At 46.9% G+C, this 27,714-nt stretch overlaps 2 protein-coding genes across 3 annotated transcripts in view; one reads left to right on the forward strand and one right to left on the reverse strand.

Annotated features, from left to right (window-relative positions):
- DRC1 (dynein regulatory complex subunit 1) overlaps positions 1–20,607 on the forward strand; it is a 66,888-nt gene extending 46,281 nt beyond the window's left edge. Inside the window, exons 9-17 of the mRNA XM_064294762.1 lie at positions 4,431–4,565; positions 4,890–5,122; positions 11,726–11,838; positions 13,674–13,763; positions 14,493–14,579; positions 16,850–16,995; positions 18,316–18,459; positions 19,053–19,155; positions 20,530–20,607. Of these exons, the coding sequence (XP_064150832.1) occupies positions 4,431–4,565; positions 4,890–5,122; positions 11,726–11,838; positions 13,674–13,763; positions 14,493–14,579; positions 16,850–16,995; positions 18,316–18,459; positions 19,053–19,155; positions 20,530–20,607 (1,129 nt within the window). The remainder of the gene's footprint in view (positions 1–4,430; positions 4,566–4,889; positions 5,123–11,725; positions 11,839–13,673; positions 13,764–14,492; positions 14,580–16,849; positions 16,996–18,315; positions 18,460–19,052; positions 19,156–20,529) is intronic.
- A 1,449-nt stretch (positions 20,608–22,056) lies between these two features.
- Positions 22,057–27,714, reverse strand: part of OTOF (otoferlin) — a 125,330-nt gene continuing 119,672 nt past the window's right edge. The window contains exons 40-46 of one of the 2 annotated variants that reach the window (XM_064295144.1): positions 27,452–27,594; positions 26,968–27,056; positions 25,546–25,644; positions 25,163–25,404; positions 24,405–24,583; positions 24,196–24,296; positions 22,057–22,237 (exon numbers count right to left, since the gene is read on the reverse strand). In XM_064295144.1, the coding sequence (XP_064151214.1) occupies positions 22,057–22,237; positions 24,196–24,296; positions 24,405–24,583; positions 25,163–25,404; positions 25,546–25,644; positions 26,968–27,056; positions 27,452–27,594 (1,034 nt within the window). Of the gene's footprint in view, positions 22,238–23,520; positions 23,731–24,195; positions 24,297–24,404; positions 24,584–25,162; positions 25,405–25,545; positions 25,645–26,967; positions 27,057–27,451; positions 27,595–27,714 lie in introns of those variants that run through there. The other variant, XM_064295145.1, reaches the window with a different exon arrangement.

The raw sequence follows: 27,714 nt of genomic DNA on the forward strand, positions 1-27,714 counted from the left end.
ATCTAGTTGATCTACCATTAGTGACGTTAGTATTGACCATGGATTAGGATAATGAGTGCATTTGTAATTTTGATAGATATTACCAAATTGCTCTGCTTAGACACTGTACCAATTTTTGCTCCCAGCAGTGATGTATGTGAGTACTTGTTTCTCCATAGCCTTGGATTTTTGTCAGTAGTATCAGGGAGAAATGGTATCTCATTGTGCTTTTATCTTGCATTTCTCTTCTGCCTGAAGTTGAGTCTATTTTTATGTGTGAGAGACATTTGGTATTTTCTTGTTTATGAAGTGTATGCTAATATCCTCTATTCACTTTTCTTTTGGAGTTGTTGGTCTTTTCCTCATCAATTTTTAGGTACTTTTTATATATATTAGGGAGATTAGCCCTTTGTTTCATAAACTGCAAATATTTTAAACTGGTTTAATGTTTAACCTTGCTTATGGATTTTTGTCATGCAGATATTTTAAAATTTCATGCTGTTGAATTTGACAGTTTTCTTGATGGCGTCTTGATTTTGACTCATAGTTAAAAATCCCTTCTTCATCCCAAGGTTCTAAAGGAATTCTTTACATGTTCCAAAGATATCTTTATAGTTTCATTTTTTTACACTTAAGACTTTTGAGCTATTTGGATTTTACCTTAGCGTGTAGTGCAAGATAGGAATTCAACTCTTAATTTTTCCAGGTGGCTAATCACTTGTCGTGATACCATTCCTTACTGACTGGTGATGACAGCTTTATCACATACCTAATTTATATATTTATTTGAGTCTTTCCTGTTGCATTTGTCAGTTTTGTCAATTCAGGTCCTAGGACTACACTGTTTTACTTACCGGGGCACTCCAATATATTTTGGTGTCCCTGGGTAGTGCAAATAGTTAACATGCTTGGCCGCTAACCAAAAGGCTGGTGGTTTGAGTCCACCCCGAGGGGCCTCTGAAGAAAGGCCTGGTGATCTACTTAAAAAAAAAATCATACGTTGAAAACCCTGTGGAGCACCATTCTGTTGTGACACACGTGGGGTCACCATGAGTTAGAGGCAACTCAGTGGCAACAATGTGTTTTAATACCTGATAGGGCTAGTCTCCCTGTATCACTGTCAAAAAATATAACCAACTCTGGATTATTTATACAATATTGGTTCCCAGAGACGCAGACAATTAGAAAACAAGGTCACACGTGTAACTTATTTATTTTTGGTCTTGAAATGAAATCCGAGATATACTTTTATATACACACCACACTTGCTCAAGCACACTCATTCCTCCTTACGCCTGATCCCAATTCTGTGGCTACTGAAAAGTATAGATTGCTTGAAACTTCTCAGCCACGCTTCTCTTTCCTTCTTTTCCTCCCTGTCTCTCTCCTTCCATCTTTTCTTCCTTTAAGAATTGAATGTCTCCGACATTCCATATCATTGTACTGGGCTCTGAGGATTCAGAGTAGAATAAGATGGAAACAGGAGGAAGAGACAGGATTGAGGATTCCACCCCCAATCCAAATAGCCTGTTAATATTTATGAATTCTTCCACTTATAAAATATAGTTAGATTATAATTTGGATAAATGTTGGATGTATAGAGAAATACCATTTGACCTTCTGATAATTACAACAGAAAATTATACTGAATAAATGAACTGGTGTCATAAGCTTGGTGATCTGGAATAAATGAGAGTAGTTAGGGAACAATAGTTACGGAAAAGTCCCACTATATGTACCTTACTAGATAGCGGAGCATCAAAGACAGATACAAATCAGTACAGTGAGATGGAAATTTCTGGGAAGGCTTCCTAAAGAAGCTAAATAGTGAAGGATGGTAGGGATATGAGTTGGCAATAAGGAGTGACGATGAGACTCCAGGGTAGACGGCACTGGGAGCAGGGGAGGGCAGGTGGGAAAAAGGAGGCAGGGGAGGGAAGGTGGGAAGGCAAGGAGGCAGGGGAAGATAGGTGGGAGCAAGGAGGCAGGGGAGGGCAGGTAGGAGGGCAAGGAGGCAGGGGAGGACAGGTAAGAACAAATCGGCAGGATTCAGAAAGCTACTTGTCTGACCTAGAGAAGGGAGACTGGTAAGAGGGAGGGGGAGGAGGTGCTTGAAGCAGAGCTTGGGTTTGATCCATGTAGCAGAGAGGAGAGGTGAGTGACATCACCACCATCAGCCTCTCTTTACTGGCTTCTTCTGCCCGACTTCAAACTTCCACAGGTTTCCGTTTTCCTGAATCCCTTCCACTGACCCTGCTGCTCCTCTGTAAGTACTACTCTGCTTTCATGGTCACTTTCCTTTCCTTATCACCAGTTCCCTCAACCTTTCACAATTGCCCTGTGACCCCAGGATTGGACAAGAACTTCCCTCTGTAGGGTATCAATGGTGCCACCCGTCCAGCCAAATACAATGACTTTTCCTCAGGCTTCAGCCTATTATTACCAAATACTGATTCTCAGATTTTTACCTTTGGCATTCAGGCCATAAAATATTTGCTCTTCCTTCTCAATTTATTCCTTATTTCTTTTCTTCAGTAGTTCTGCTTTTTGTTGTCTCATAAATAAAGACATTCTAGAAAGCTTAGGCCATACCTTACCCCTTGCTTTTTCTTTTTACTCCATCTGCCTTGTGCATCCAGCCTCATGGCTTTAAATATCACCTGTTTCTTGGTGACTAGGAAACCCTGGCGGCATAGTGGTTAAGTGCTACAGCTGCTAACCAATAGGTTAGCAGCTCGAATCCACCAAGCGCTCCTTGGAAACTCTATGGGGCAGTTCTACTCTGTCCTATAGGGTCTCTATGAGTCTGAATCAACTCGAAGGCAATGGGTTCAGTTTTTTTTGTCTTGATGACTACCATCTTCACACCCTAACCCTACCTAGCCTCGGCTCTTTATCTGGAACTGTGGGTGTAACATTTCAGTTTGGGGAGTCTTTGTCATTTCAGGTATGCAGTTTCTGAAACAGACTGGCCCTTGCTCTCCTTTTCCCAGTAATCCAGCCTCGCACTCCTTCATCTTCAACATCTGCTCAGGCACTGAGGACTCTGGGCTTTTCATTGAGCTTCTTCATGTAGCCACCCTTTCCTACACATTGCCTCTCTTGCTAACTTCCCAGACCTTTATTACCCTCCTGGAGTTTATTTTTATTAGATTTGATGATTAGATGACCTCATAGAAAATTGTTTACTGAATGATATTGATAAAAACACTTCGGGATTGAAACAAAAAAAAAAAAAAAATTTTTTTTAACAGCCGTACATGGAAAGTCTCCTAGAATGCCGTAGTTAAGAAAATGTATTAGGTATTCTTTTTATCAGAGACTAACTAAGTTAAATATTTTTTTGCATTTTCTTGAGGATAAAAATATGAATGATGAATGTGTTACAGATACCTTCTGATTATTTCAGAATAATGCTTAGGAGAGGGAAATTTTTATTTTTCATAATTTTTAAACTTCAAAATATGTTGGCCTTCAATGTTTCTATTCCCGTGTAAGTGGGGCCCTGATATAAGACACCCCTTCAGAGGGTCAAAGGCTGAAGTATGATTCTGAGTGTCGAAGCTGTGCCTGCAATGGGTAATTTCCTGGGGTGGATTTCCATGCACAGAGCTCCTGTTGGCAGTGAGATGGTGAACTATAGAGTCCTGGACCCATAGTGCTCCTGGCCAGGCTATAACTGCCTCTCACTGTTCTGGAACCTTTGACTATGCCCTTCCCCAGGTTAGTTATGTACCTCACCTCTGGGCTCCCCTGGCATCCTGTGTGAAACTCTCCTATTGCACTTTTCTTGTTGTACTGTAATTAGTGTTTGTCCTTGTCTCTCAATCTCTCATTGGACTGGTTCTGTTCATCTTTGTATTCAATATTCAAACATGTCCTCAGCACAAAGGAGACATTTCATGTTTAATGAATGAATGAGTGAGTGAATTAATGGCTTACTGGACCTGTTAACAGCATCAGCTCCTTGAGGATGGAGGAACCATGTATCATAGGCTTGCGGTATGCAGTGGTTAATTTTTTCCCTGTTTTTCTTTTTTCAGAAATGAAATGAGCATCTAAATAATGACAGTAAAATAGTTGAAATAGATTCTGTAAATATGTGAGATAAGCACTGGATATGGACACTGGTTTGAATGTTCTGAATGCATATTTGCGTTTCCAATACAAATGATGTGTTTAACTCAATCATACTCTTGAGTAGGAGACAACCTTGTGGTAGGTTTGGGTTTCTGGATTGTTTTAAATGTGCTTAGTTCTAGAAGGTTACATTATCTCCTGCTGCCGTCCTTTCCTGATCACGACTCGTGCTATAATTTGAAATATGTGGGAGGGTTTTCTGCCATTCCACCAATCTGACCCTGGTTTGTTGTAGAGCTGAGTCAGATGGACGAAGAACGTGGATTACACTTTCTTTTCAGCTGGACTAATTTTGTTTTCTTTCAACCCAGACTGCATGATATACTTAACAACCTGAGATCAAGATATACCAAGCAGATAAAGCAGTTTCAGGAGGAGAACCAGTCTCTAACCTTAGACTACAAACGCCTCGTGATGCAATTCAAGGAGCTACAGAGAGCCATGAGGTATTTCAGCAGTTTGGGCCCTAAAACAGAGGTGGCAGGGGTCAAGTTCAGTAGTAGCAATGATCTTGTTAAAGTTGCCATCACCAGATGGAGCTGGACCAGGGCTGTGTCCCTCTGTCCCTTTACTCACATATAACCTGCCTTTTCTTGAGACTTGTTGGGTTGGCTTCCAGTTGAGTAAAGGTGAGAGTCAATGGCCCAGGGATTGGGTGAGGCCCAGGAGTTACCACAGCTCTTCCTCATTTTCTTGCCCTACTGTCAATTAAGGACACCCTGTCCAGGCCGTGGGGTCAGCTGGCCATGTTTGGTGACTCTCCTTCACAGACATTTCGCTCTTATTGATGAGGAGAAGTTTCGGGAGATTTGGCTGATGAATGAAGAGGAGGCAAAGGATCTGATAGGCAGAGCCTTCGATGTAGACAGAATCATCCATACCCATCATCTGGGACTCCCTTGGACAGCACCTGATTTCTGGTTCCTGAAGAATATAGGGCCCATTTCTCAGCAGCCAAGGAAATCTGCCACAGAAATAGTAGAAGAGGTGCTGATGCAAACAGGTGACTGGAACAGAGTCCTAGAGCCTTAGAGCTGGAGGGGCCCTCTGAGATCTTAGGGTTGATCATTTCATTTCACAGGTAATGAAACTGATGTCCAGAAAGGGGGAAGAGGGCTCATAGCGTGGCAATCCATAGAATATGATTGGTTAGTATAGTTTTAAGTCTCTTCTAATTTATAGCTTTGCCCTCCATCTTTTTTTTTTTTTTCTTTGTAATTTATTTGCTAAAGAAATTGGGCTGTTTGTCCAATACAGTTTTCCATAGTCCAAATTTTGTTAATTGTACCCTTGTGGTATCCTTTAACATGTTTCTCTCCCTCTTCTATTACCTATAAGCTTGTAGTTGGAGCTAGAGTCTTGTTCAGATTCAGGTTCAATTTATTTTTGGCAAGTACTCTCTTTTATACCTTCCTAGGTGAACTAACGACTGGCTGTGACTCTTTTTGTAATGTCAGCAGCCACTGATAATCACTGTCTTAAAAAAAAAAAAAAAACAACCTATTGCTGTCAAGTTGATTCTGACCTATAGTGATCCTATAGGATAGAGTGGAACCGCCCCATAGAGCTTCCAAGGCTGTAATCTTTACGGAAGCAGACTGCCACATCTTTCTGCCATGGAGCAGCTGGTAGGTTTAAACCACCCACCTTTTGGTTAGCAGCCAAGTGTTTAGCCACTGCACTACCAGGACTCCTTAATCATTGTCTAAGATCCATTAATTGCATTAACACATTGCCGTCAAGCAGGGGTTGTAAAACGGTGATATTCTAAATTTCGTCATTATGACGGCAGTGGTGGGTTTGGGTTCATTTATTAGCTGGAATACTTCTGAAAAGAGAATCTTCCCCTCATCAGCTATTTGTTACCCTGAGCTACAGTTTGCACAGGACAAGCAGGATAGGTGCTTACCCTTCCTCTATTTACCAGTTTTAAGAATAATGGGTTGCCAGCTGCTTGCTGCCAGCCTGCCCCCTGTACTTCATCGTTGGGGGCCAGGCATGGGCTCTGCACATTCCCAGGATGAGGTTCAGTGTGTGGGTGGCTCAAGAGGTGGATGGTTCTTGATGAGCTGGGGTGGGACAAGACCTGGAGGATCAGACTGTAATAAAGGTCCACATGTGTGAAAGAAAGAAAGAAAGAGGGAAGGAAGAATCTAGAATCTTCCAAAGATGACTAATTTTTTTTTTTAAGTATCATTATTGCACTTATCCTTATGGATGCTCAAGTTGTCCCATCTTTGGCCAATGGTAGTCTTTTCATGTTTGCATTTTTGTCCTTTAAACATAATTCCAGTAGTCTTTGATTGCTCCCTTGCTTTCCAGAATGACCAGATGTTCCAGGCTCACCTTATACTTTCCCTGTCAGAAGTCCGGAATCAACCATTTATTTCTCCAGGGAGACTTGGTTTCTTTAAATAGGAAGTGGTATTTTGAAACCACAATCTGGGTGCTGAGGTGCTCATTGTTTTGGACTAGCCATTGTTTCTAAGCCTTTTCAGGGGATAGAGCTAGGGTATAGGATTATTTAAAATAAATAAATAAATAATGAGTTTATACTAATATTTTCTAGTCAGCAGGGTGCCAGGATTTTTTCCTTAACCTCATCAGTGTATGCCCTTTCTCCCAGCTGGAAAATCTTGGTACTCAATGACTCTGCAATAATCACTCATATGCTTTTCCCGTAGTACCCCAGAACGGTCTCAGAACAAAATATCGACCCACCACCAACAAATGATTATTAAAAATAATCTAAACACTTTTGTACTTTTTTTGTTTTTAGGGTAATACCCCACTAGGGATGCACAGATAGATTACTGTGTTTAAAGCCACTTGGAATAGTTTCTATGTGGTTATGTCACAGGCTAGATATACATGTAGGTTTTTTTGTTTCATTTTACTTTTGATTATGAAGGACTGCTTTGTTACAGTTTAGTTTCATAATTATGTAAAATATTTACATGTTTCCAAAGGTATATTCAAAGTATTCTCGCTTTGATTTTCTCCGCGGTCTCTATCCTATTTCACTCCTTCTTTCTAGGTAACTATTAAAAAATACGGTTTATCCTTCCATTGCTTTTTAGAATTCCATATATATATATATATATATATATCCACGTTGAATCATTTCTTCAGTAAACAAAAGGATATACTGTATACACTTTTTTCCACGTTGCCTTTTTCACTTATTATATCGTGAACACCGTTTTATAATAGTAAAAAAGAAATATTCTTATAGTAAATATATAGTAAAATAAAGTTAAAAGAAATAGTCTTTATTCATTTTTTTATGTGGAACTCCATTGTGTGTGACAGTGTCATATTGGTTTATTTTTTAATTAATTTATTATTTATTCATAATTTATTCTGTTGATGGATATTTGTGATTTTTTTTTGTTTTTGCTGTTATAACTGTGCTGTAATAAATAGCTTTGTGCATTTGCCTTCTTATCCTTTTGCTAGTTAACGGTTGGGATGGATCCCTTGAAGGGGGGTTGCTGAATCAAAGGGTAGACGCTGATGGAATTTTGCTGGATATTGCTCCATAGTGGTGGTAGTAGTTTGTACTCCCACCAGAAATATTATATCTTGTACTTTTCAAAAATCTTTTCATCTGTGGTGTCTCATTTACCTTTTGAATAACCAGTAAAATCTGGGATAGTGTGATGATTTTGGTTCCCATTTTCAGATGAGGAACGCATAATATAAAACATTTCAGTTTTAATTAAAAATGTTTTGGCTCTTGCTGTCAGCTGTCAGTTCTTGTTGATAATATTCTTTGGTGAGACAGCCACCCCTTTTAAAAAATTTTAATAATATCTTTTATTTAACCCACTATATCCAAAATATTGACATTTCAGCAAGTGACCAATATTTAAAACTTATTAATGCAGTATTTACTTTCTTGTTGTTCGGTAGTAAGATTTTGAAATCTAGGATCCTTTCTGCACTGTGGCACATCTCACTTCACACTGGCCACGTTTCAAGCGCTCAGTAGCCACATGTGGCTGGAGGCTGCTGTATTGGAAGTGCAGTCAAACATGTATGTATTTTTGCAAAATACTTGCTTTTCTAAGCCTCTGTCTCCCTATCTGTGAAATGGAGAATGACATACACCTTTCAGAGTTGTTGTTAGGGTTAAATGAGGTGATGTATTTAAGGTGCCATGGAAACCCTGGTGGCATAGTGGTTAAATGCTACGGCTACTAACCAAGGGGTCGGCAGTTCAAATCTTCCAGGTGCTCCTTGGAAACTCTATGGAGGCAGTGCTACTCAGTCCTATAGGGTCGCTATGAGTCAGAATTGACTTGACGGCACTGGGTTGTTTTTTTTTAACCCAATACCTAGGGTGCTGGTGGTGGAGTGGTTAAAAGCTTGGCTGCTAACCAAAAGGTCGGCAGTTCAAATCCTTGAGCCACTCCTTGGAAACCCTACGGGCCAGTTCTACTCTGTCCTATAGGGTTGCTATGAGTCAGAATCGACTAGACGGGAATGGGTGTAACCCAATACCTGGTGCACAGAAATTGTTCAAAAAGTTCTAACTGTTGTTCTTACTTTTATTAATCATAGTAACTTCGCCACCTTTGTTGTTGTTGTTACTTCGACTCGTAGCTACGCCATGTAACACAGTGAAACTATCCGTAGGGTTTTCTTGGCTGTAGTCTTTACAGAAGCAGATCGACAGATCTTTCCCCTGCAGAGCTGCTGGGTGGGTTCAAACTGCCAGTCTTTAGGTTAGTAGCGGAGTGGTTGACCATTTGTTTCACCTCGGCTCCTTTTGCCACCTTAAATTTTACCCTTGACATAAATGCAATTTTAGAGCAAATAACCTATGTTTGTAATTGCAATTTTAAATTTATTACCTGGTATAAACAAGATGAGACTAAAACCAATTCAGATTACAATAATCCTTTGGAAAATTTTTGTTGATATTCTTTCAAAATATTTGCTTTATAAGGGGTCTATCTCATGGGAAAGGGCAAAGAGAATGAACATTTAACTTTAAGTAGAGCACTATAGCATGGCAAAACAGTGAAATAAATCATTTCATTAGATTGTTATTATTTGGAATTTTTTGCTTTTAAAAAATGTGAAACAGACTCTTACCCTCTTAAGTGTTTATATATACCCTCTTGTAAAAGCCAAGTGGACCAACCAGAAATGGCTATATTCATAAATTCATATGCTTTTCTTTTTTTTTTTAAACTTGACTTTGGGTGAAATTACAAACAAAAGGAAGAGTGGTAGAGATACAGAAAATGTTTCAACTGAAATAAAACTAGAATTCTTTCTGATTCCCTAATTGTTTCTCTTGTCCTTCCAGGGTAAGCTATAGTCCTGACTTCAAGTGTCTGGGAACATGATTTGCAAGGCCTACTACTCTTAGGTTAAAACCCAGAATCCTCAACATGACTTTACAAGGCCCAACACCCTCTTGGCCCTTCCAGCCTCACCTCTTGAAACCCCACCTCACCCATTATGCTTCAGTACCCAGACCTTGTTTAGTTCCTTGAAAGTACCTTTCCGTGGGCTTTCCCTCTGCCTATTGTGTTCTATGTTTTTGCAGAGCCAATTCCTACTCATTCTTTCATCCCTCCTTAAAAGATTTTCCCTTACTCCCCCTCAGGGAAGCCTTCCCTCTCATCCCAAACTAGATTAACTACCTGCCTCATCACTTCCCTCAACCACACCTACTGTAGACACATCAGTGACACCATGCTTTCCCTTTTCTTTGTAGCATTCATCAAAATTTAATTATTTTTGTGATAATTTATATGTGATTTGTCTTTCTTGCTAAACTCTAAGCCCATACGACTAAAAAAAAGAAAGAAATTTTTTCTTTCTTTTTTTTTAATGACTAGCATATGTTAAAAAAACCCAAATGTCAGAAAGAAAAATGTATTTATTGTCCTTGGGCCGTAGTGTCCCAAAGCATTTTAACTTTATAGAGGAGATGATTTTTTAAAGTAAACTTTGCAGATGGAGTAAGTGGTCTCCTTTCAGCTCTAACATCCTGTGAATGCACTTCTAGTTGAGGTGATCAGGGAAACAGTGAAGTTTAATATGAATCATAAAGAATCAGCAATGTTCCAGATGGAGGAAATGGCATGGAAAATACATATGTTTGTGGAGTATTAAATATACCAGATCGGCTGAACTAGGAATTTATATAGTGTGTGGGGAGATAAGGCTAAAAAACTTAAATCCCAGTTACAGAAGGCTGAAGACTTTGGATTTGACCTTGTAGTCAAGGACCATGATCAGAAGTGTGATAGACAGAGTACTATGGAAGAAGAGCTACAGAAGTTGTGGTAACCTAGTTTCTATATGATGCATAAAGACTCTGAGTTAGTGTGTTGTCTGTAGGAATAACAAAGAAAGGATGAAAAGTAATATGCAGGTAACGTAAGTAATCAATTAACCAAACTTAGTGGTAGAGGGTGGGCAAAAGATCAAAAGTAATGTTGACATTTTGGACACGAGTGAATACGATTATAGAGGAATAGCAGATGAGATGATTGACACAGTGGCTGCAGCAATGGGCTCAAGCATAACAACAATTGTGACAATAGCGCAGGACTAGGCAGTGTTTCCTTCTATTATACATAGGGTCATGCTATGAGTCAGAATCGACCCCATGGCACCTAACAACACTAACAGCTAGGTACAGGGGGAGGGAAGAGATTATTTTAGTTTTGGAGGTGGTAATCATCCAGATTAAAAAAAAAAATCATCCAGATAGATGTGCCTAACTAATAATTAGAATATTTGAATAGAGCCTGAAAGGTCAGGTTATATCAGGTCAGCTTTATATGTAGATATAAGACTCAGGATCATGTCCCATTAGATGAAGTCTTTCTTATGTACCTTACCTCTCTCAAGTTCTGTCCTTGGCCATAGTCATTCATTTCTACCCCTCTCCACCACCATACTCTATCCAGGAACTGTGGTGGTACAGCAGTTAAAGCGCTCGGCTGCTAACCAAAAGGTTGATGGTCTGCTCCACGAGAGAAAGATGTGGCAGTCTGCTTCTGTAGAGATTACGGCCTTGGAAGCCCTATGGGGCAGTTGTACTTTATCCTATAGGGTCAGTATGAGTCGGCATCAACTTGACGGCAGTGGGTTTGCTTTTTTGGGGTATATGCTATCTAGTAAGTTTTATTTACTCACTAAATCTGAAATCCACCCCCCCCCCCGCCTTTTTGGTTGGCTGCATGTAATCTGCTGCAGGTTTAGAAACCAAACAGCAAACCTGCTAGATTGTCTCTAAAGTAAAATAATCAGGCTCATACGCTCCCTCCCACTTCCTGCATCATGGCTGGATTTTGAGTATGATGTTCCCAGGAGATGAATTTTGGAAAACTGAGGAAATGTAGGCTGGCTGAGAACGACAGAGTTCTCAAAACAGGGTGTTTCCTCCCGCTGGCCCACAGCCCCCTTTTCCCCACATAGTAGGCTTTCTTCAACATCAAGAGACAGTGACATTGCCTCAGACAGGCTTTTTAAGAGGTAGATTTTCTGAAAGAAAGCCATTTGACTGTTGGCCAAAGTCAACAAGGCCAAGAAATTGTCTTTCTTTTCTCTCTCTTCTCTCTATGACCCTCTGCAGAAGAGGAGGGATCAGAAGAGACCATGTCAGAACCAGAGTCTTACCTGGACCTGCCAAAGCAAGTTTCAGCAAAAACTACCAGAAAGGTCCTGATGCTCCTGTGTGATGAGTCGGTGAGGCTGGCTTCCCAGGCTGGGTCCCAGGCTGCGGCAGAGAGACTCTTTTTCTTTTTTTGGGCTTTAGGTGAAAGTTTACAGTTCCAGTTAATTTCTCATACAAAAATGTATACACGTATTGTTTTGTGACATTAGTTGCAATCCCCACAATGAGACAACAAACTCCCCCTTTCCACCCCTGGTTCCCTGTGTCCATTCAACCTGTTTCTGCCCCTTCTTGTCTTCTCATCCTGTCTCTGGACTGGAGCAGCCCACTTGGTCTCGTGTATCTGATTGAACCAAGATACATGCTCCTCACATGTATTATTTTTTGTTTTATAACCCTGTCTAATCTTTGTCTGAAGAGTGGGCTTTGGGAATGGTTTCAGTTCTGGCCATAGTTTCGGGGGTTCCTCCAGTCTCGAGGCAGAGAGACTCTTGTAGGGTGGCTTTCCCTCCAAAGGAGCAGACCCTCTGCTGAGGCATCTGTGCGTGCTACTTCTGCATACTCTGGCCAGGCCAGACGTGGCCTGGAGTCAGGAGTGGACCAGCTTTCCACTGGCCAAGCCCTAAGGATCAGAGCTGGGACCAGCCCCTGGACTACGCGGGGAAGTTCACAGACAGACTGTGCTTCAGAACTGGCCCAGCTGGCAAATGGCTCTTCCGTTAGTGGGTCAGGAAGTAGTGGTGCAGGCTGGCTGACAGGCCGATTAAATTATCGCTCGTTCTGAGGTAGAAGGGGCAGCCATCTTCCTACCTGCTAAGTAATGGGGCCACAACTGACCTGTGGCCTTTCTCTGGGAGCTTGGTTTGAGACTATGCTGCATGTCTCAGGCTTTGGACGTCTGGATATCTGGACTGTATATTAGACTTTGAGTAAAGGCTGCATTGGAGCTGGTTCAGCTAGAAGTCAGGTTATTACCAAATATGATCTATGGTTATTTCGATTTTACAGTTCTGGTGGCGCAATGGTTAAGCACTCGGGTACTAGCCAAAACGTCAGCAATTGGAACCCACCAGGCGCTCCATGGGAGGAAAGACCTGGCAATCTGCTCCCATAAAGATTATAGCCTAGGAAACTCTATGGGGGCAGTTCTACTCTGTCATCTGGGTCACTATGAATCGAAATCGAGTCAATGGCACAGCACACAACAACAACAACAATAACAAGGTGGGTAGATGAGGTAGAGCAAGGATCAGCAGCCTCCAGTGTACTTGGAACAGTAGGGACGGTATTCTTTGGCACTAGGGCTGGCTGCCCCTTCTCCAACCACCGAGGGCATGGTTCCTAAAGGGTAAACCAGGGGGTCCTCTTCTTTGTATTTGCAGCCTTGCAGCCAGTGGCCACCTCTCCACGGAGTCTTCCCTTGGGCTTTCCTAATTCAGTGTGGGCACTCAAGCTTCTTACCCACCTCCCTCCCTTCCACCTCCTGTGTGCTGTGGCATGTCTATCTCCCTCCATGCCTTCCTCTCCTCCAGCTCAGTACCTACTGCTGTGTTCTAATGGATATGTGGGGGATTAGAACATGAGTGAAATGACATTGGACAGATGGGAATCAGTGACCGAATTAGGTTTGGACTGCTATGGGAAACTCAGGTATTTGTCCAATAGCTTGTGGGCATGTTAGCACTCTTTTGAAGTATAGCAGACTAAATCCATAATGAGGATTGGCTTTGTCCCTGGCCTTGCTCCTTGGGATGGCTCTCTTCATCTGGAGACCCTGCTGCCCCAAGTCTCATGCCTGGAGGTTCTGCTTTGTGGACTTGCCCCTGGATGGTTACACAGAGGGAGCTTGCAGATACTAGCATTGGTTTCTGAAACCTGTATCTGACAGCTTCTTCCTTTTCCTCAGGGTTTTCTGATTGAGAGCAAACTGCTGAGCCTTCTCCTTCCCTTGGAGAAGAGTGAGTGCTACCTGCTGAGGCTGGATGCCATCTTCTCAGTGAGTTTCCTGGTTCTGAGTGGACCTGGGGTGGAGCTGAAGCCCAGGGGCGGATTAACCAGTAAGCAAAGTATACACAGGCTACATTAAGCAAGGTACTCATGGGCGAAACCCAGGTGAAATCCTGCACTGCAGATTAGTAAGTAAGTACAAGTTAAGTCCGTGCGCAGCTTGCTTACCGGGTGATCCTTCACTAAAGCTTGCCTCACCTTAAGATAGCTCTTATTTTTTTTGACATTGCCTCAGCCCTGGAGTAGATGGGGGTTTTCTGGGGCTTCCCTGGGCTCAGCATGATATCCTTCTCTTTATTTACAATTCAGGCAACAAAATGGCCTCAGAACCGTTTACATGTCCCCCATCCCTGACCTTCCTCTACTAGCTTTTGTATCTCATAGCCCAGCTTTCAGATTGTGGGCTCTCCCTTGCACCTCCAAACAGAGCTGTGTGTTTAGCCCCCCGTTAGCACTTTCACTCCCAGCAGATCTGAATGGAGCGTTTCCTGACTACGCCTGCACCATTTTCCTCCGTGCTGGCATGTTGGTGTTCCTATTTCACTACAGTTCTCCAATGCTGCATGCCCTCTGCTCTGGGCCAGGCGCCTACGGTACAGAGGGAACAAGCCAAGCCTCCTGCTCTTGGGAGCTGAGGGTCTGTGTAACTCCCCAAGCTGGTGAACTTGCTCACTTTTCTCTGATGGCGTGTTTGAGCAGCCATGCCATTTTTCCCCAGGCCCTTGGAATTGAAAGTGAAGACGACTTGTATAAACTGGTGAACTTCTTCGTCAAATACCGAGCTCATCATTTACCCTCTGGCCAGGTAAGGCGCGGTGCTATATACCATTTTGCAGCTTAAAAATTTTTAACCACGTGCATAAAACCCCTATGAGGCAGTCCTACTCTGAAACATATAAGGTGGCCATGAGCCAAAATCAAGTCAAAGGCAACTGGTTTGGTTTTTCACTTTATTTTGTTTTATGTATTATTAATCCAAAAATATAAGCAAGCAAAAAATGTTAAATATGGGGGGACAAAAAACGTTTCAATTCTCTTGGAAGCTCCCAGAGGGCATTGCTGCCTCCGAATAACACCTGAGAAATAGTGGGGAGTTTATGTCAGGGATAGCTAACATAGCATTTCCCTTCTTCTTATTTTCTTCAATTTGCAAGTGGAAAAATGGCTAGAGATGAGGTGCTGTTCTTACGTGGTGGCCCAAACCATCTTTTCCTGGATCCTACCTCAGAGCCAGGCCTCAGCCACTGTGAGACCGGCCCACCAACTTCTGAATATTTTGACCCTTAACACTTTCTGAAAAGCAGGGCCCATTTGTAATGCCTATCTTGACTGTAATTGATTTCAGTAGGAGAATCAAATATCAAGTATTACAGATAAAAGAAGCTATCATATTAAAGGAAACCCTGGTGGCATAGTGGTTAAGTGCTACGGCTGCTAACCAAAAGGTCAGCAGTTCGAACCCACCAGGCTCTCCTTGGAAATTCAATGGGGCAGTTCTACTCTGTCCTGTAGGGTCGCTATGAGTTGGAATTGACTCAACGGCAACAGGGTTTTTTTTGGTTTGTTTTATCATATTAGAAATTATTTTGAATTTTAAAAATGTTTTTAGTTGCCAGCCCCAGTGTGAGTATCCTGATATACCTCCAAAAAAAGCTGGCTATCTGAGTTGGCAAAATCAAGAAGCCATAACGAAGACAAAAAAAAAAAAAAAAGATACATTTGACTGCATAAAAAAAAAATCTACAGGGCACAAATCAGTACAAGCAAATGTAAAAGACAGATGACATGCTAGGGAAAATTTTCAGCTCATGTCATAGTGAAGGGCTAATTTCCTTAAATATAAAGAACTCCTATAAACCTGTAAGAAAAAGGCCAACAACTCAATGAATAGGCAAGTGCTGTGAGCAAACACCTCACAGAAGAGGCAATACAAATAACTTTTAAACATGAAAAGAAAATCAAGCTTACTTGTAACAAGAGAAATGTAAATTAAAACTGCCCCAAAGCCTATTCTTCACCTCTCAGGTTGGCCAAAATCTAAAAGCTTGATAACGCATCATGATGGCTGAGGTGTGAGAAGCAGGTGCGCTCGTGTGGTTGCTGGTGGGAGTATAAATTGTTGTAACCTCCACGGAGGGCAATTTGGCAGTATCAGTTACAAATTACAAAATGATATGCCTTTTACCCAGCAGTTCCTCTTCTGGGATTTTATTCTGTGGATATGTCCCAGTACATTTGAAATGATGTGTTTATTGTAGGTTATTCTGTGTGGCCTTGTTTGAAATGGAAGAAAACTGGAAACGACCTAAGTGTCCATCATTAAGGAGTTAATTAAATAATGTATGGTGCCACCATTAAAAAAAGATGTTCTGTATGTGTTTACATGGAAAAATCTCTAAGGCTTACTGGTATGTGAAAAAAGAACAAAGTTCAGGAATATCTATATAATATGGTATCATGTATGTAAGAAAGGGAAGGACAAGTATGTGTGTATATAAATATATGTGTGCCTATTTGCTTATATGTCCTTATATAAGCGTGTGTGTGTGTGTGTGTGTGTGTGTGTGTTTGTACATGCATACATAGGATTTCTTTGGAAGGATACATAGGAACTGATAACAATGGTTTGCCTGTGGGAGGTAAACTGAAGAAACTGGAACAGGAGTAAGAGGGAGACTTTTCAAATAGAAATATTAAAACAAAAAGTAATTTGTATTGTGGTTCAAGAAGATATTTATAAAAAGTAGGGTTTATGAGTCTCAATAAAATGAATACCTGTTAACCCAGATTAAGAAACAGCAGCGTCATTGTTTTGAAGCCCCCTACCTGCCTCTCGCTGGTCCCATCCCCCTTCTTTCCCATTTTGTCCTCTAGCTCCATCATCTCTTTCCTGTGTAAATGGCACCCTTTTATCTGCAGCCCACTTCTTGCCATTTTCTTCTCTTACTGTCTTTCTTCATAATCCATGCTGTGTATCCCCAACCCATAATTACCTTGGCATCTTTCTCCACATCGCCCCCTGGAATCACTGTCCCCCCTCTACAGGAACGATCAAGCGTGATGGCAGCACCAGAGTCAGTAGAGAAGTTACCGGTCGAGGCAGGAAAGAAGAAAAACCTTTCAGAGGGGAAGCAGGAGGTCCAATCTTCTCCCAGGCTTATCCACCCCAATGATGTCCTCAAGGCTCTGGAGGCCTTCGTCATGGGTCTGAACAAGCCCAGGTGGGCTGTGGCGCTGAGGGCTTGCTGAGAACTGGGGGAGCTGGATGGGACGAGGAGCCAGGCAGGCGCTAGTGAGCTGAGAAGAGGCTGCTGAGCAGGAACTCGGAGAGCGAGTAAATGGATGAAAGAGGGGATGGGGAGTTATTGAGCGTATTAGTGAGAGAAACAGGGTGTAGTCGTGATTTGCATTCTTTCATTTGTCATTCATTCATTCAACAAACATTTGTTGAGATCTGCCATGTGCAGGCACCATGGGAACAGCACAGTGTGTTGGGAACAAGAGTAAATGCATGCACAAGGTATGGAGCTGCTCAGAGGAGGACGTGGTTAACTCCTTTGGCAAGCTGAGAAGGCTTTAGAAGGAGATGCTTTTTGCTAGGTGGATGGAGTGGGGACAGGGCATTTTAGGATGTAACAGCAGGGGAAAGGGAGCCATGACAGAGCGGGGTGGCTGGAAACCAAGGGTCTGGGTGGTGGGGGCTGGTGGTAAGGGAGCCAGGCCAGACCTTTGGAGCCTTGCCCGATGTGCTGTGGATCTTGGTCTTTAACCCTTAGTTGACTGGAAGCCAGGAACAGTTATAAGTGATGGGGGAGTGGTGATTGGACTTGCAGTTTAAAAGGTCACTTCAGCACAGGGAGGGGTGATGCTGGAGACAGGGAGAGCAATTGGAGGTTCCTCCAGTTGGGACGCAATCATTTTCCAGATTAAGACCATCACAGAGGGGATGGAAGGGAGATGAAAAATTTTAAGAACTATCTTGGATGTACTGGTGAAAGAAATGGGGCATAGTAATGAGCTGTAAGGAACCCTGGTGGCACAGTGGTTAAAGTGCTAGGCTGCTTACCAAAAGGTCAGCGGTTCGAACTCACCAGCCTCTCTGCAGGAGAAAGAGATGACAGTTTATGTCCATAAAGATTTACAGCCTCAGAAGCCCTATGGAGCAATTCTACTCCATCCTATAGGGTCGCTATGAGTTGGAAGCTCCTTGACAGCAGTGGGTGGGTTTAATGAGCTGTAAAGCCACTGAGATAAACTGATTGACAGAAAGAGAAAGACGGGGTGGATGGAACTCCAGTGATGCTTTCACAGAAGTGACCCAGAATCCCCACCAAGAATCAGGGAAATGGATGATAAGCATGTTTAGTTTCTGAGAATCTTCCATAATCTGATGAAGTCTACCACTGAGTGGGATGGTGATGGGTGGAAAGGCAGTAATGTGAATGCAGGCCGTGCCTTTGTGAAGACAGGGGCCTGGCTGGCACTGCTGGGGTTCCCAGGCATGCCAGGTGGAGATGATGGACCTGTGCTCTTGCCCTCAGGGACCCTCGAACGCCACTGAAGAAGCGGAAGGAAGTGCGAGATGACTCAAAGGACTCTGAGTACTGGAAGGCCCTGACCATGGTTATCCCTCCCGCCAAGCAGAACCTCTGGGACGCTCTATACACAGCCTTGGAGAAGTACCAGTGAGTGTTTATGTCATGAGGCCCCTGGGTGGCACAAATAGTTTGTGCTCCAGTACTAACCTAAAGACTGGTGGTTCAAACTCATCCATCGGTACCATGCATGAAAGGCCTGGCAATCTGCTTCCATGAAGATTAGAGCCAAGAAAACCCCATGGAGCAGTTCTACTCTGTAACACAAAGGGTCACCATGAATCAGAATTGACTCAAAGGCAATGGGTTTGGTTTTTTCGTTTGTTTGTGTATCTCATGGCCCAGGCAAAAGAGGGTGCTGGGCAGGTAGGAGAGGGAAAGATCCTGCTTGAAGCAGCCATATTTGTCTGCTCATTTGAGATCCTGGAGAGGAAAGCTGCCTTTGGCTGGGAGGGCAAGTCCTGTGTGGGCGGTGCGGGTGCTGGTCCCTGGCCCTGCCTCTCTGTTCTGTCAAGGAGGGCTGCTGTGGTGGCTAGGTGATGAGAGAAGCTTCTAGAAATAGTGCGAGCTTCTGGGGTCCTCCTTCACCTGCAGCCAGAACAGAAACACAGAGGTCAGCCTGGCCCCTGCTAAACAGAGGACGAAGGATTCAATGGGCCTCGAACTTGTTTTTCTGCCCAAAGCCTCATCCTGACCGAGAGGGCCAAGCTGTTGCTAGAAAACGACTCTCTGGAGCAGCAGAACACGGAACTCCAGATGCTGCTGCAGCAGTATTTAGATTCCAAGGTGGGTGTGTGGACCCTCCAATGAGCCTGGGCCGGCAGGGGTGGGGGGCTGGAGCTGATGGTGGGAAATGAGGAACCCCTCCCCCAACAGCTTGGTAAAGTAGAGGGTCAGCAAAAAAGAGGAAGACCCTTGAACAGATGGATTGACACAGTGGCTGCAACAATGGGCTCAAGCCTAACAAGGATTGTGAGGATGGTGCAGGACCAGGCAGTGTTTCGTTCTGTTGTACACAAGGTGGCTACGAGTCGGAACTGACTCGACAGCACCTAACAGCAACAACTCCCCCACCAGAGGCAAGTGAGCTTTGAGATGTGAGGCAAAAAATCAACAGGTGGCCTCATGTTGCGCAAAACTATCGGGCGGGGTAGTGGATATTGCCTGATGTCTTCTCCAGGATAGCTGGGTTGGAACAGTGTTCCTCTGATGCCCGTGGTCTGTGGTACCAGCTGCCTGTTGGGACCATTCCTGCCAGCAGTGCCAAAGCCAGCAGAGCCCCCTATACGGGTTTTCTTCTTTGATGCTAAGAACCATCCAATGGGCTGGATAGGGCAGAAGTTATCCTCCCAGTTTCACAAAAAGGAGAATCATAGCTCAGAGACCTTGTGATTTGCTTAGAGCCTTGGGCCCTTCCCACTCCACCAGCCCAGGTTCTCTGGGATGAGGAGAGGGCTCTGCCAGGGCAGCTGTCCCCTGGCTCTCCCTCCTGCCTCCTCCAGTGACACTTGTGGCCACTCCCTTATGCTTGCAAGAGGAGAGCTCTCACGTCTCGCTTCCAGAGTCCTTTCATCACAGTTTCTTGCTCTGCTCTGCTAGGGCGGGGTCCTTCACACAGACACTGAGGCTGTGGGCCAGGAGGATTGTGACACTGGACCGAGTGTAGGTGATCAGCCATTGGCTGCCCATGTGAGAGGTGACAGGCTGGCCGCAGGTCCACATACAGGGGATGTGAGGCCCTGGCATGGTCTCAGGCTCCAAAGGGGGATGTGGTGAGCCAGGGCATCATGACGGCCTCTTGTAACAGGGACTGTTTGGCCCATGCTTCCACCAATGCTACTGTGTACAAGAGGGTGGGGAGGAGGGAGGTAAGGGCAGTGCTGAGATGGGCAAGGATGGAGGGGAGAGGTAAGAATCTAGGAGACTGATTAGAGGGATACTGACAACATTGCCAGAGGGTAGCTGAGTGGGGCAAAAGCTAAGCAAGAATGCCCAAGACTTGTCTTCTGCAAGAAGCAGACTTCTCCGTGCTTTGGAAAGGAAATACTTGCAGAGATTGGGAGACATGTGTGACAGCCAGCTTGTGCACCTGACCCCAGAGAGGTACAGGGGTTGGGGGCCCTGGTGAAAACCTGATGATATCCATTTTTTCTTTTCCAGATAAATTCTGAACTGCAGGTTCCTCCGACTCAGGTGTTCCGTGTACCCACAAAAGAGGGCTCGGCCTCAAAGGGCTGACGTGTCAATGCTGACACAGGGGGTTGCTGGGGCCGGCACAAACCTCCCTGGGAGCTGCACCTGGCCCACTCGGATTTCCCAGAGCTGTTTTTATAGGGCTTGTCAAAACGTGGTTACGATTAAAGCCTTTGAAAGTTATGGCTGAGTCTCTTTAATGAGGCCAAGCCTAGTGTCATGAGGGAACACTGTGGGCCTGGTTTGTGGTATGAGAACAGCACACGTCCATGAGATGGAGAAGAGCCCAGTGCCATGGAGACTTCCTTCTTGCTTCGGGGGCATTTGCTTTCTCTGGGTGGAGGCTGGAGCTTTTGGGCCCTTGGGGGACCTTTTGTCTTTAGATTGGCCTTCAGGCCTGAAGGACTGTTCAGCGCCCCAGTGTGCCCTCTAGGGCTGTGGCGTAGGGGCTTTCCTGGAAGTTCCTCCCATGGGCATGCAGCGTGTGCCTTAGGCTGGCCTTGAACCCTGGGCCACGAGAGACTGGCCATAGGGGGAAAGCCACAGGGGCAGTTGGTGTTGAGTTGCCAACCTCAGGGTGCACGCAGACCCTGTGCCCCACACTGGGGGCTCTCCTTTCACTTGATCATGTAGACACCAGCTCAGAGTTTGGTTTCTTTTATTAAGAGGAAAACCACCACTCAAGAAAGGAAAAACAGCCAACAGAAACCCAGCTCAGGCTGGTAGGGGCAGCAGCACTGGAAGGACAAACTTCTAGCTGAAGGAGTGGAAGGGCAGGGTCTGCAGGGAGCAGTGGGTGCCTGAGGGGGTTGGGGGCACAAGGGATTCACTCTTTCTCTGCTTCTCAGCTAGGCCTGTGAGCACCAGCTGGGCAGAGGGGGCCCTGGGAAGCAATGCATACCCACTGGTGGGACAAGGCCTGGGCATGTGTGTGTGTGCCAAGGGGCCCACTTGAGGGGCTGCCTGGGGGTGGAGCGGTGGGCAGAAGCAGCCACCCAGCAGGACTGCAGAACAAAGACTGGCGTTGTCTTCTCTCCTCACAAGATTATGTCTGGAGGGGTGATGTGTTTTGTTTCTTCATTCTTTTGAAAGCCCTGGCCACTGGCCCATGAATCTTGGTTAATTTCATTAAAGTCTGAGAGCCGGAAGGCCTGGCAGAAGGTTTGGGGTGCCTCCTCTGCAGCCAGGGCTGGAAGGAGGGTGGCGCCTCAGCAGGGTGGGGCCAGATGGAGCTGCTCTTCCCCTACCCCTTCCCACTGTCTGTAAACCCCGCGGACAGGGACAGAGGGGTGGGTGGACCTGGCAGGGAGCAGTCTTAGCACGGCAAGAAGGGGCATTTGGGTGTCACCGGCCCAGCGAGTTCCTGCGACCCTGAGGCTGGAGGGTGGACGCAGGGCTCCTGGGAATTCCCAGGGAAGGGGGAAACAGTCCAAGCCACAGGAAGTGCAAACCAGCAGACCTGGGGAGAGGAGCTATAGGGAGGAGAGGGAGCCTTCACGCCCCTAGGAGCTTCTTGACCATGTAACCAGGAAGGCTGTAGAGGAAGAGGGCCAGCATGAGCAGCCCCAGCAGGGCCAGCACGATCTTGATAATGAGCCACTTGTAGCGGGTGCAGATGAGGTACTTGATGGACTTGAGAGGGTTGAGGAACCAGACAAAGGCGGTGTCCGGCCGGCTGCAGGAGGGAGGAGCTGTGGTCAGGCCATGGGCAGAAGTTACCTCCCAGGGCACCCTGTCCCTTCAGCCCTTTTGAGACCCCAAAAAGCCCTATCATGGCCAAGGTCTCCAGAGTCACGAATGCTGGAGCCAGGACTCAGCACCAGGCTTGCAGGTTAGGAAACCTGTTCTCTGCAGGGCACTGGTGCCTCGGCTCTCCTTCCCAAATGAGACAGTATTTTTGGAAACTGGGCATCTACTGGCCTCTACCTGGACATGTGCAGTGATGGGAGCTCACTGCTTGCAGAGGCAGCCTTTGGCTGGCAGGTAGGTCTAATTATTAGAAGTCTTCTTTACTTGGCAGTTTACTGTCTGTGGTCTGGGGCTGTCCCATGTCCTCAGTGGGCACAAGTATCTGTGCCCACTGTACCTGCCAAGAGTCCCAGGAGCCCCAGAGGGGCGTGTGCCACCCTCACCAGCCTGCCCACCCCCAGGGCGTGATTGCTGCTCAGCCTCTGCATGGCCTCCTAGCCGAGAAGTGCTTGTCCAGCTCTACTTTCTGCGTTGCAAAAAGCACAGGCTTTATAAAATGTCAAGGCATAAAATTAAAGTATTAAATTAGTCTTTTCAAACTACTTCCCCACCAGTTCCTCGAGGACGTGAACTGTGTGCCGTCAGAGCCGAGTGCAGCATAAGGGCTGCTGAAGAGCATGGACCTGGGGGACGGGGCACCTGGCTTCCAACCCCAGCCGTGACAGGAAGTCAGGCACCTCTTTGAGCCTCAGTTTCCTCATTTATAAAATGGGGCTAAGAGTAGTATCTACCTCCAGAGGCTGGTGAAAAGGCTAAGTGAGACAGTGCCTCCCATGCTCTGTCAGTGCTGGGCAGGGAGGGTGGGCAGAACATGCTGGCTATTCTGCAGGGCAGAAAGTAGCAGAAAACTTCTGGGAGGTAGGACGCTGCTAGAAACTATTTAGGGCAGTCAGTGAATCCCAGGCAAAGCCTCTCCCCTTCCCTGCCTGCATCTCGGCTTCTCACTGCCAATGAAGCTGGGGTTGGCTCTCTGTCAGGAATGTCACTGGGACAGGAAGTGATGTAGTGGCAGTTCAGAATCCTAGGCTTGAGTCCTAGCTCTACCCTAATTTGCTGGGTGATGCTGGGCAAGTTACTTTACCTCTCTGGCCTTATATGTAAAAATGTAAAACAGTCATTTCCAGTTCTGAGTCTACAACGCTATTTTGAAAGCTTGAAAGTCACGGCGTGTGTGAGTGTGAGTGTATTCCACATGCTACCCAGCTCATGAGAAGTAGCACACCCAAGAGCAGCTGGGCTCAGGCCCCGAGCATCTTCTTGACCAGGTAACCAGGCACAGAGCAGAGAAAGAGGGCGAGGAGGAGCAGCAGCAGTGCGAGCAGCAGCAGTTTGAGCAGCAGCCAGCGGTATGTGTGCCACAAGAAGTAGCGGGCCGACTTGAGAGGGTTCAAGAACCAGATGAAGCTCGTGTCAGGCCGGCTGAGGCAGCAGGAGGAGCAGGGGAAGCAAGGAGAAAGGACAGAGAGGATGAAAGGATGAAGGATCAGGGTACAGGGAGGGGGCTGGCAGACAGGGAGGCAAGACCCTGGGCTGAGTACGGGTCATTCTGGGCACCGCCCCACCATCAAGGCTGGGCCCCGAATTCCCCTTCAGAGCTGCTTTCCCAGGCACAGCATTCATCCTGGAGGAGGCACTGATTCCCTGCACCGACAGCCCATGCTCACACTCTGAGCAGGGTGAGTCCAGAGGGAGGTGGTGGGATTCAGGGGCAGAGAGGGAAGGAGGAGGAGGTGCCCCTACAATGAGGCTGTGGTCCAGGAAGTGACCAAGAGGGCACAGGTGCCAAGAGAGTGGTAAGGGCAAGAAAACCAGAAGGTTCTGGTCCAGCTCTGGCCCCTCCTTCCTGTCCTGTTCCAATGCCCCCAGGAACCATCCGGGACTCACTTGGGTTTCTCTAGAGGGTCGGGCTCATTGCGGGCCAGACCCACTGGATTTTTCTCTGCCTCCTCGGCCGTCAGTAGATGCAACTCTGCCTCCACCTTGCCCTGCAGAGAGAGGACAGTAAGGTTCCAGTGCCCACGCCAAGTGTCAGGCCCTCGGCAGCCCAGCCTGTCCCAGCCCTGCCCACTGCCCCAGTAGGAGGTGGTGCCCACCGTGAGCTCAAACTCGTCATTCTCATTCCGGGCCAGGAGGGGCCACCAGCCCTTGACGCGCTTCTGCTTGAAGATGGAAACCAGGGGCACATCCACTTCCCCTGTGGCCATCTCCATGGAACACTGCTTGGCTGTCTTCGCGCCCCGTGGGAACCGGTTCAGGTCCAGCTCGATGGCCCCTGTGCAACCTCAGAGTCAGCTCTGAGCTAAACGTGGTGGGGCAGGGGCTTCTTGGCGCCTTGCTGCTGAGCACAGACTGCCCGCATCTCCTCCTCCTGCCCCCCTCTCCAGCACAACCAAGGTGCTCACACTGGCTCCCTGGCTGACCCTGCAGCTTGGAGGACCTCTCCTGGTGTCTGCCAGCCACCCCTGTGCTGCTCAGGCACGCTGCAAAGTACTGCCTCTCTCACAAGCTTGGCCCAGATGCAAACTAGAGTTCTAAGGGGAAAGCTGATTCTAAGGGGAGCAACCTGAGGCCCAAGAGGCCCAAGAGGTTCCCTGACTCCTTTAGGAAGCCTCACCGACTGCCCCTCCTTGGAGCACCCAAGCGCCCTGTCGGCACTGGTTACGACACTGAAGACACCTGCCCCAGGCATGGTTAGGTGGATCCTTGAGGCAGGGACACTGTCTGATCCTTCTGGCCCTCCAGAGTGGGCTCACCATGTCCCTGACCCACCTCCTGCCCCTCCTTGGTTCTGGCTCCTGGCTCCCACCCCCTCACCACCACCCAGTGCCACCCCCTCTGCCCAGCTCTGCACCCAGGAAATCGTCTGCAGAGAAGTGGTCTGCATCCCAGATCTGCAGGGTGAGCCTCGCGGGAATCTTGTATTCCGTCTCATCCCAGGAGAACATGGACTCCTTCTTGGAGATGACAATCTTTTCCTCGGCTGCCAGGTAGTCGAAGGGGAACAGGTAGCGCCAGTTGAAGTTTCTCTCGCCAGTGAGGGAGTGGTAGTGGACGTCCGTGTCCTGCTTGTCGTCTTGCTGGCCCTTCAGCCACCTGTGGGCGCCACATGCTCTAAACCTGTGGCCACACCCATGGTTCCCCTCCCTACCCTTCAGCTCCCCTTTTCCTCTCCTGGTTACCAGGAGGTGGGCTTGCCCAGCTTGGCCCCACCCAGCCCAGGGGCCCCTCACCCACCCCCGCACAAAGATGTCACTAGACTTCTCCCCAGTGAAGAAGTCGTCATCCTCCAGGACCACCTCGTCCGTGTTCCACACGATGACCCGTAGCTCGTACCTGGGCAGGGGAAGACGGGGTGAGAAGCAGCCCAGGATCTTGGGGCTGGAGTTGAGGATGACTGAGAGAAGCCCTGGGGTCTTGGGACTAGTATGGGGCCTAGGCTGGTTGGGGCAGAGACAGCAGGAGGGAGGAGAAGCTGAGGAGAGAGGATGGCATGACCAGGAGGCTGCGGGGCCAGAGAGAGGCCTCAGTCCAATGGGGCTCTGGGGTGAGCGAGAGGGTCAGTCAGCATGGCCGTTGTGAGGAGACACTGTCTCTGCTCAGAGGGAAGCCAGTCTGACCAGACCACCAAGACCCAAGGCACACTCTGGGGCAAGGAAGGTGACTTAGCGGGGTGGCCAGGGGACTCTGGGCAGGCAAAGGGCCAGCGAGCAGGAGAGGGCTGGCTGAAGTGAGGCCAGGAGCAAGTTTTCCCCAGGCTCCAGAGGCTGTGGAAGCCCACGGAGTATGGTTCATGTTTGTCCCCAAAGAGGATTTTCCCCTCAAGGCTTAATTGTAATTATAGATGAGACAGTTACATCTTAATCATAAGGGGTGAGGTTGTACCATGTACTGAAAATTGATTAGAATGTGGTTCTCAGTGGAGTTAAAGCAACAGAATTTAGTCCTGGACTGCAAGCCCGGTGTGACCCAATGGGTTGGGGTGTCCCCTAGTGGCAGGCACTGGAACAGCAGACTCATGGCCTCAGGCACAGAGACTTCCTTGGAGGAAATTGCAGGCAGAACTGGCTGTATAATTCACAGAGCCTAGTGCAAAATGTAACTGCAGGTCCCTTGTTAAAAGATCATTAAGAATTCAAGATGGCAACAGCAGAGCATTAAACCAAGTGCTGGGCCCTTTTGAGTATGGGGCCCTGTGCAACGGACCCTGATTCCAGAGTCTGAGAGGTCGGAGCTGGCAGGGACTCAGTCCTGCCACTTCACAGATGGGAAAACTGAGGACCAGGGAGGCAGAGTGACTTAAGGGGGTCAGCTAAGACAGTCAGGTGGCTTTGTTCCTGATCAGTGTTCTTTCCACTATGCCATCCTTCCACCTCTTCAGCACTCTCTCCTCACTGGTACTTCAAAGAAAACATGGCGGAACTTAAGGACAGCCTAGATGTGGGGATGAAGCAGAGCAGGCTCTCAGGGGTACTGTGTGTGTGTGAGTATGTAAAGGCAGTTGCCTGTGTGTACACGTGGGCGTGTACATGGGTACAACTGGGAGGCCGAACAAGGCTGTCTGGGCCTGAAGCCCTGATAGGAAAGACTGGGTCCCAGGATGGGAAGCTGGATGGGATGGAGATAGGCAGGGAGCAGTGCTGGGCCCTGGGCGCTCACTTCTTGGGCTTCCGGGGCGAGATGTCCAGAGGCGTCCCAGGGGCTGGCATATCCATGGGAAACATGTCCACCCACATCTCCAGGCGGCCCTGAGGGAGACGGGGTGTCGGGACAGATCTCCCCATACACTCCTTCCCTCTGCCCGAGGAGGTCAGCTCTCCTCCCCCTCCCACCCTTCATCCTGTCAAGGACCCATCTCATCACTTTTCATCCTTCGATACCAGTAATTTATATGATGTCATCAATAGTTAATCACAGCTTCCAAGGGAGACAACCCAGGTCACCACCAAGCTGACGTTATTCTCACTCTGAGCAAAGACTCATGCCCTTTTAGTTTCCCTGAAGGGCCTTGTGGCGGGGCCTGCCAGGCTTTGGGGGAATGCAGAGAATATCATGAGGCTCCATTTCTACAGTTCTGGACCCAGGTTGGGGATCACTGATCCCCAATACCAAAGAACCCCAGATCCAGCCAGGCCAGTGTCACCTGCTCGATGCCTGGCTTGTCAGCGTTCAGCAGTGGCCGGGTCTCCACATGTTCAGGGACCAGGCGGCAGCCCACGCGGGGGATGTCCTCCCAGTGTCTCAGGGCGCAGAGTGACACATGCTCCTCCGTGGGCTTCCTCTGACCTGTGGGATCAGCACGCATGGGGCTCCGCAGAACCAAGACAACTGTGCTGGGGCCAGGGACTCAGGGGCACAAAGAGGCACCTGAGCCACCACTCATCTGCCTCATCTTCATTTTACCAT

The sequence above is a fragment of the Loxodonta africana genome, chromosome 12, assembly GCF_030014295.1.
Source record: "Loxodonta africana isolate mLoxAfr1 chromosome 12, mLoxAfr1.hap2, whole genome shotgun sequence".
Classification (NCBI taxonomy): Eukaryota; Metazoa; Chordata; class Mammalia; order Proboscidea; family Elephantidae; genus Loxodonta; species Loxodonta africana.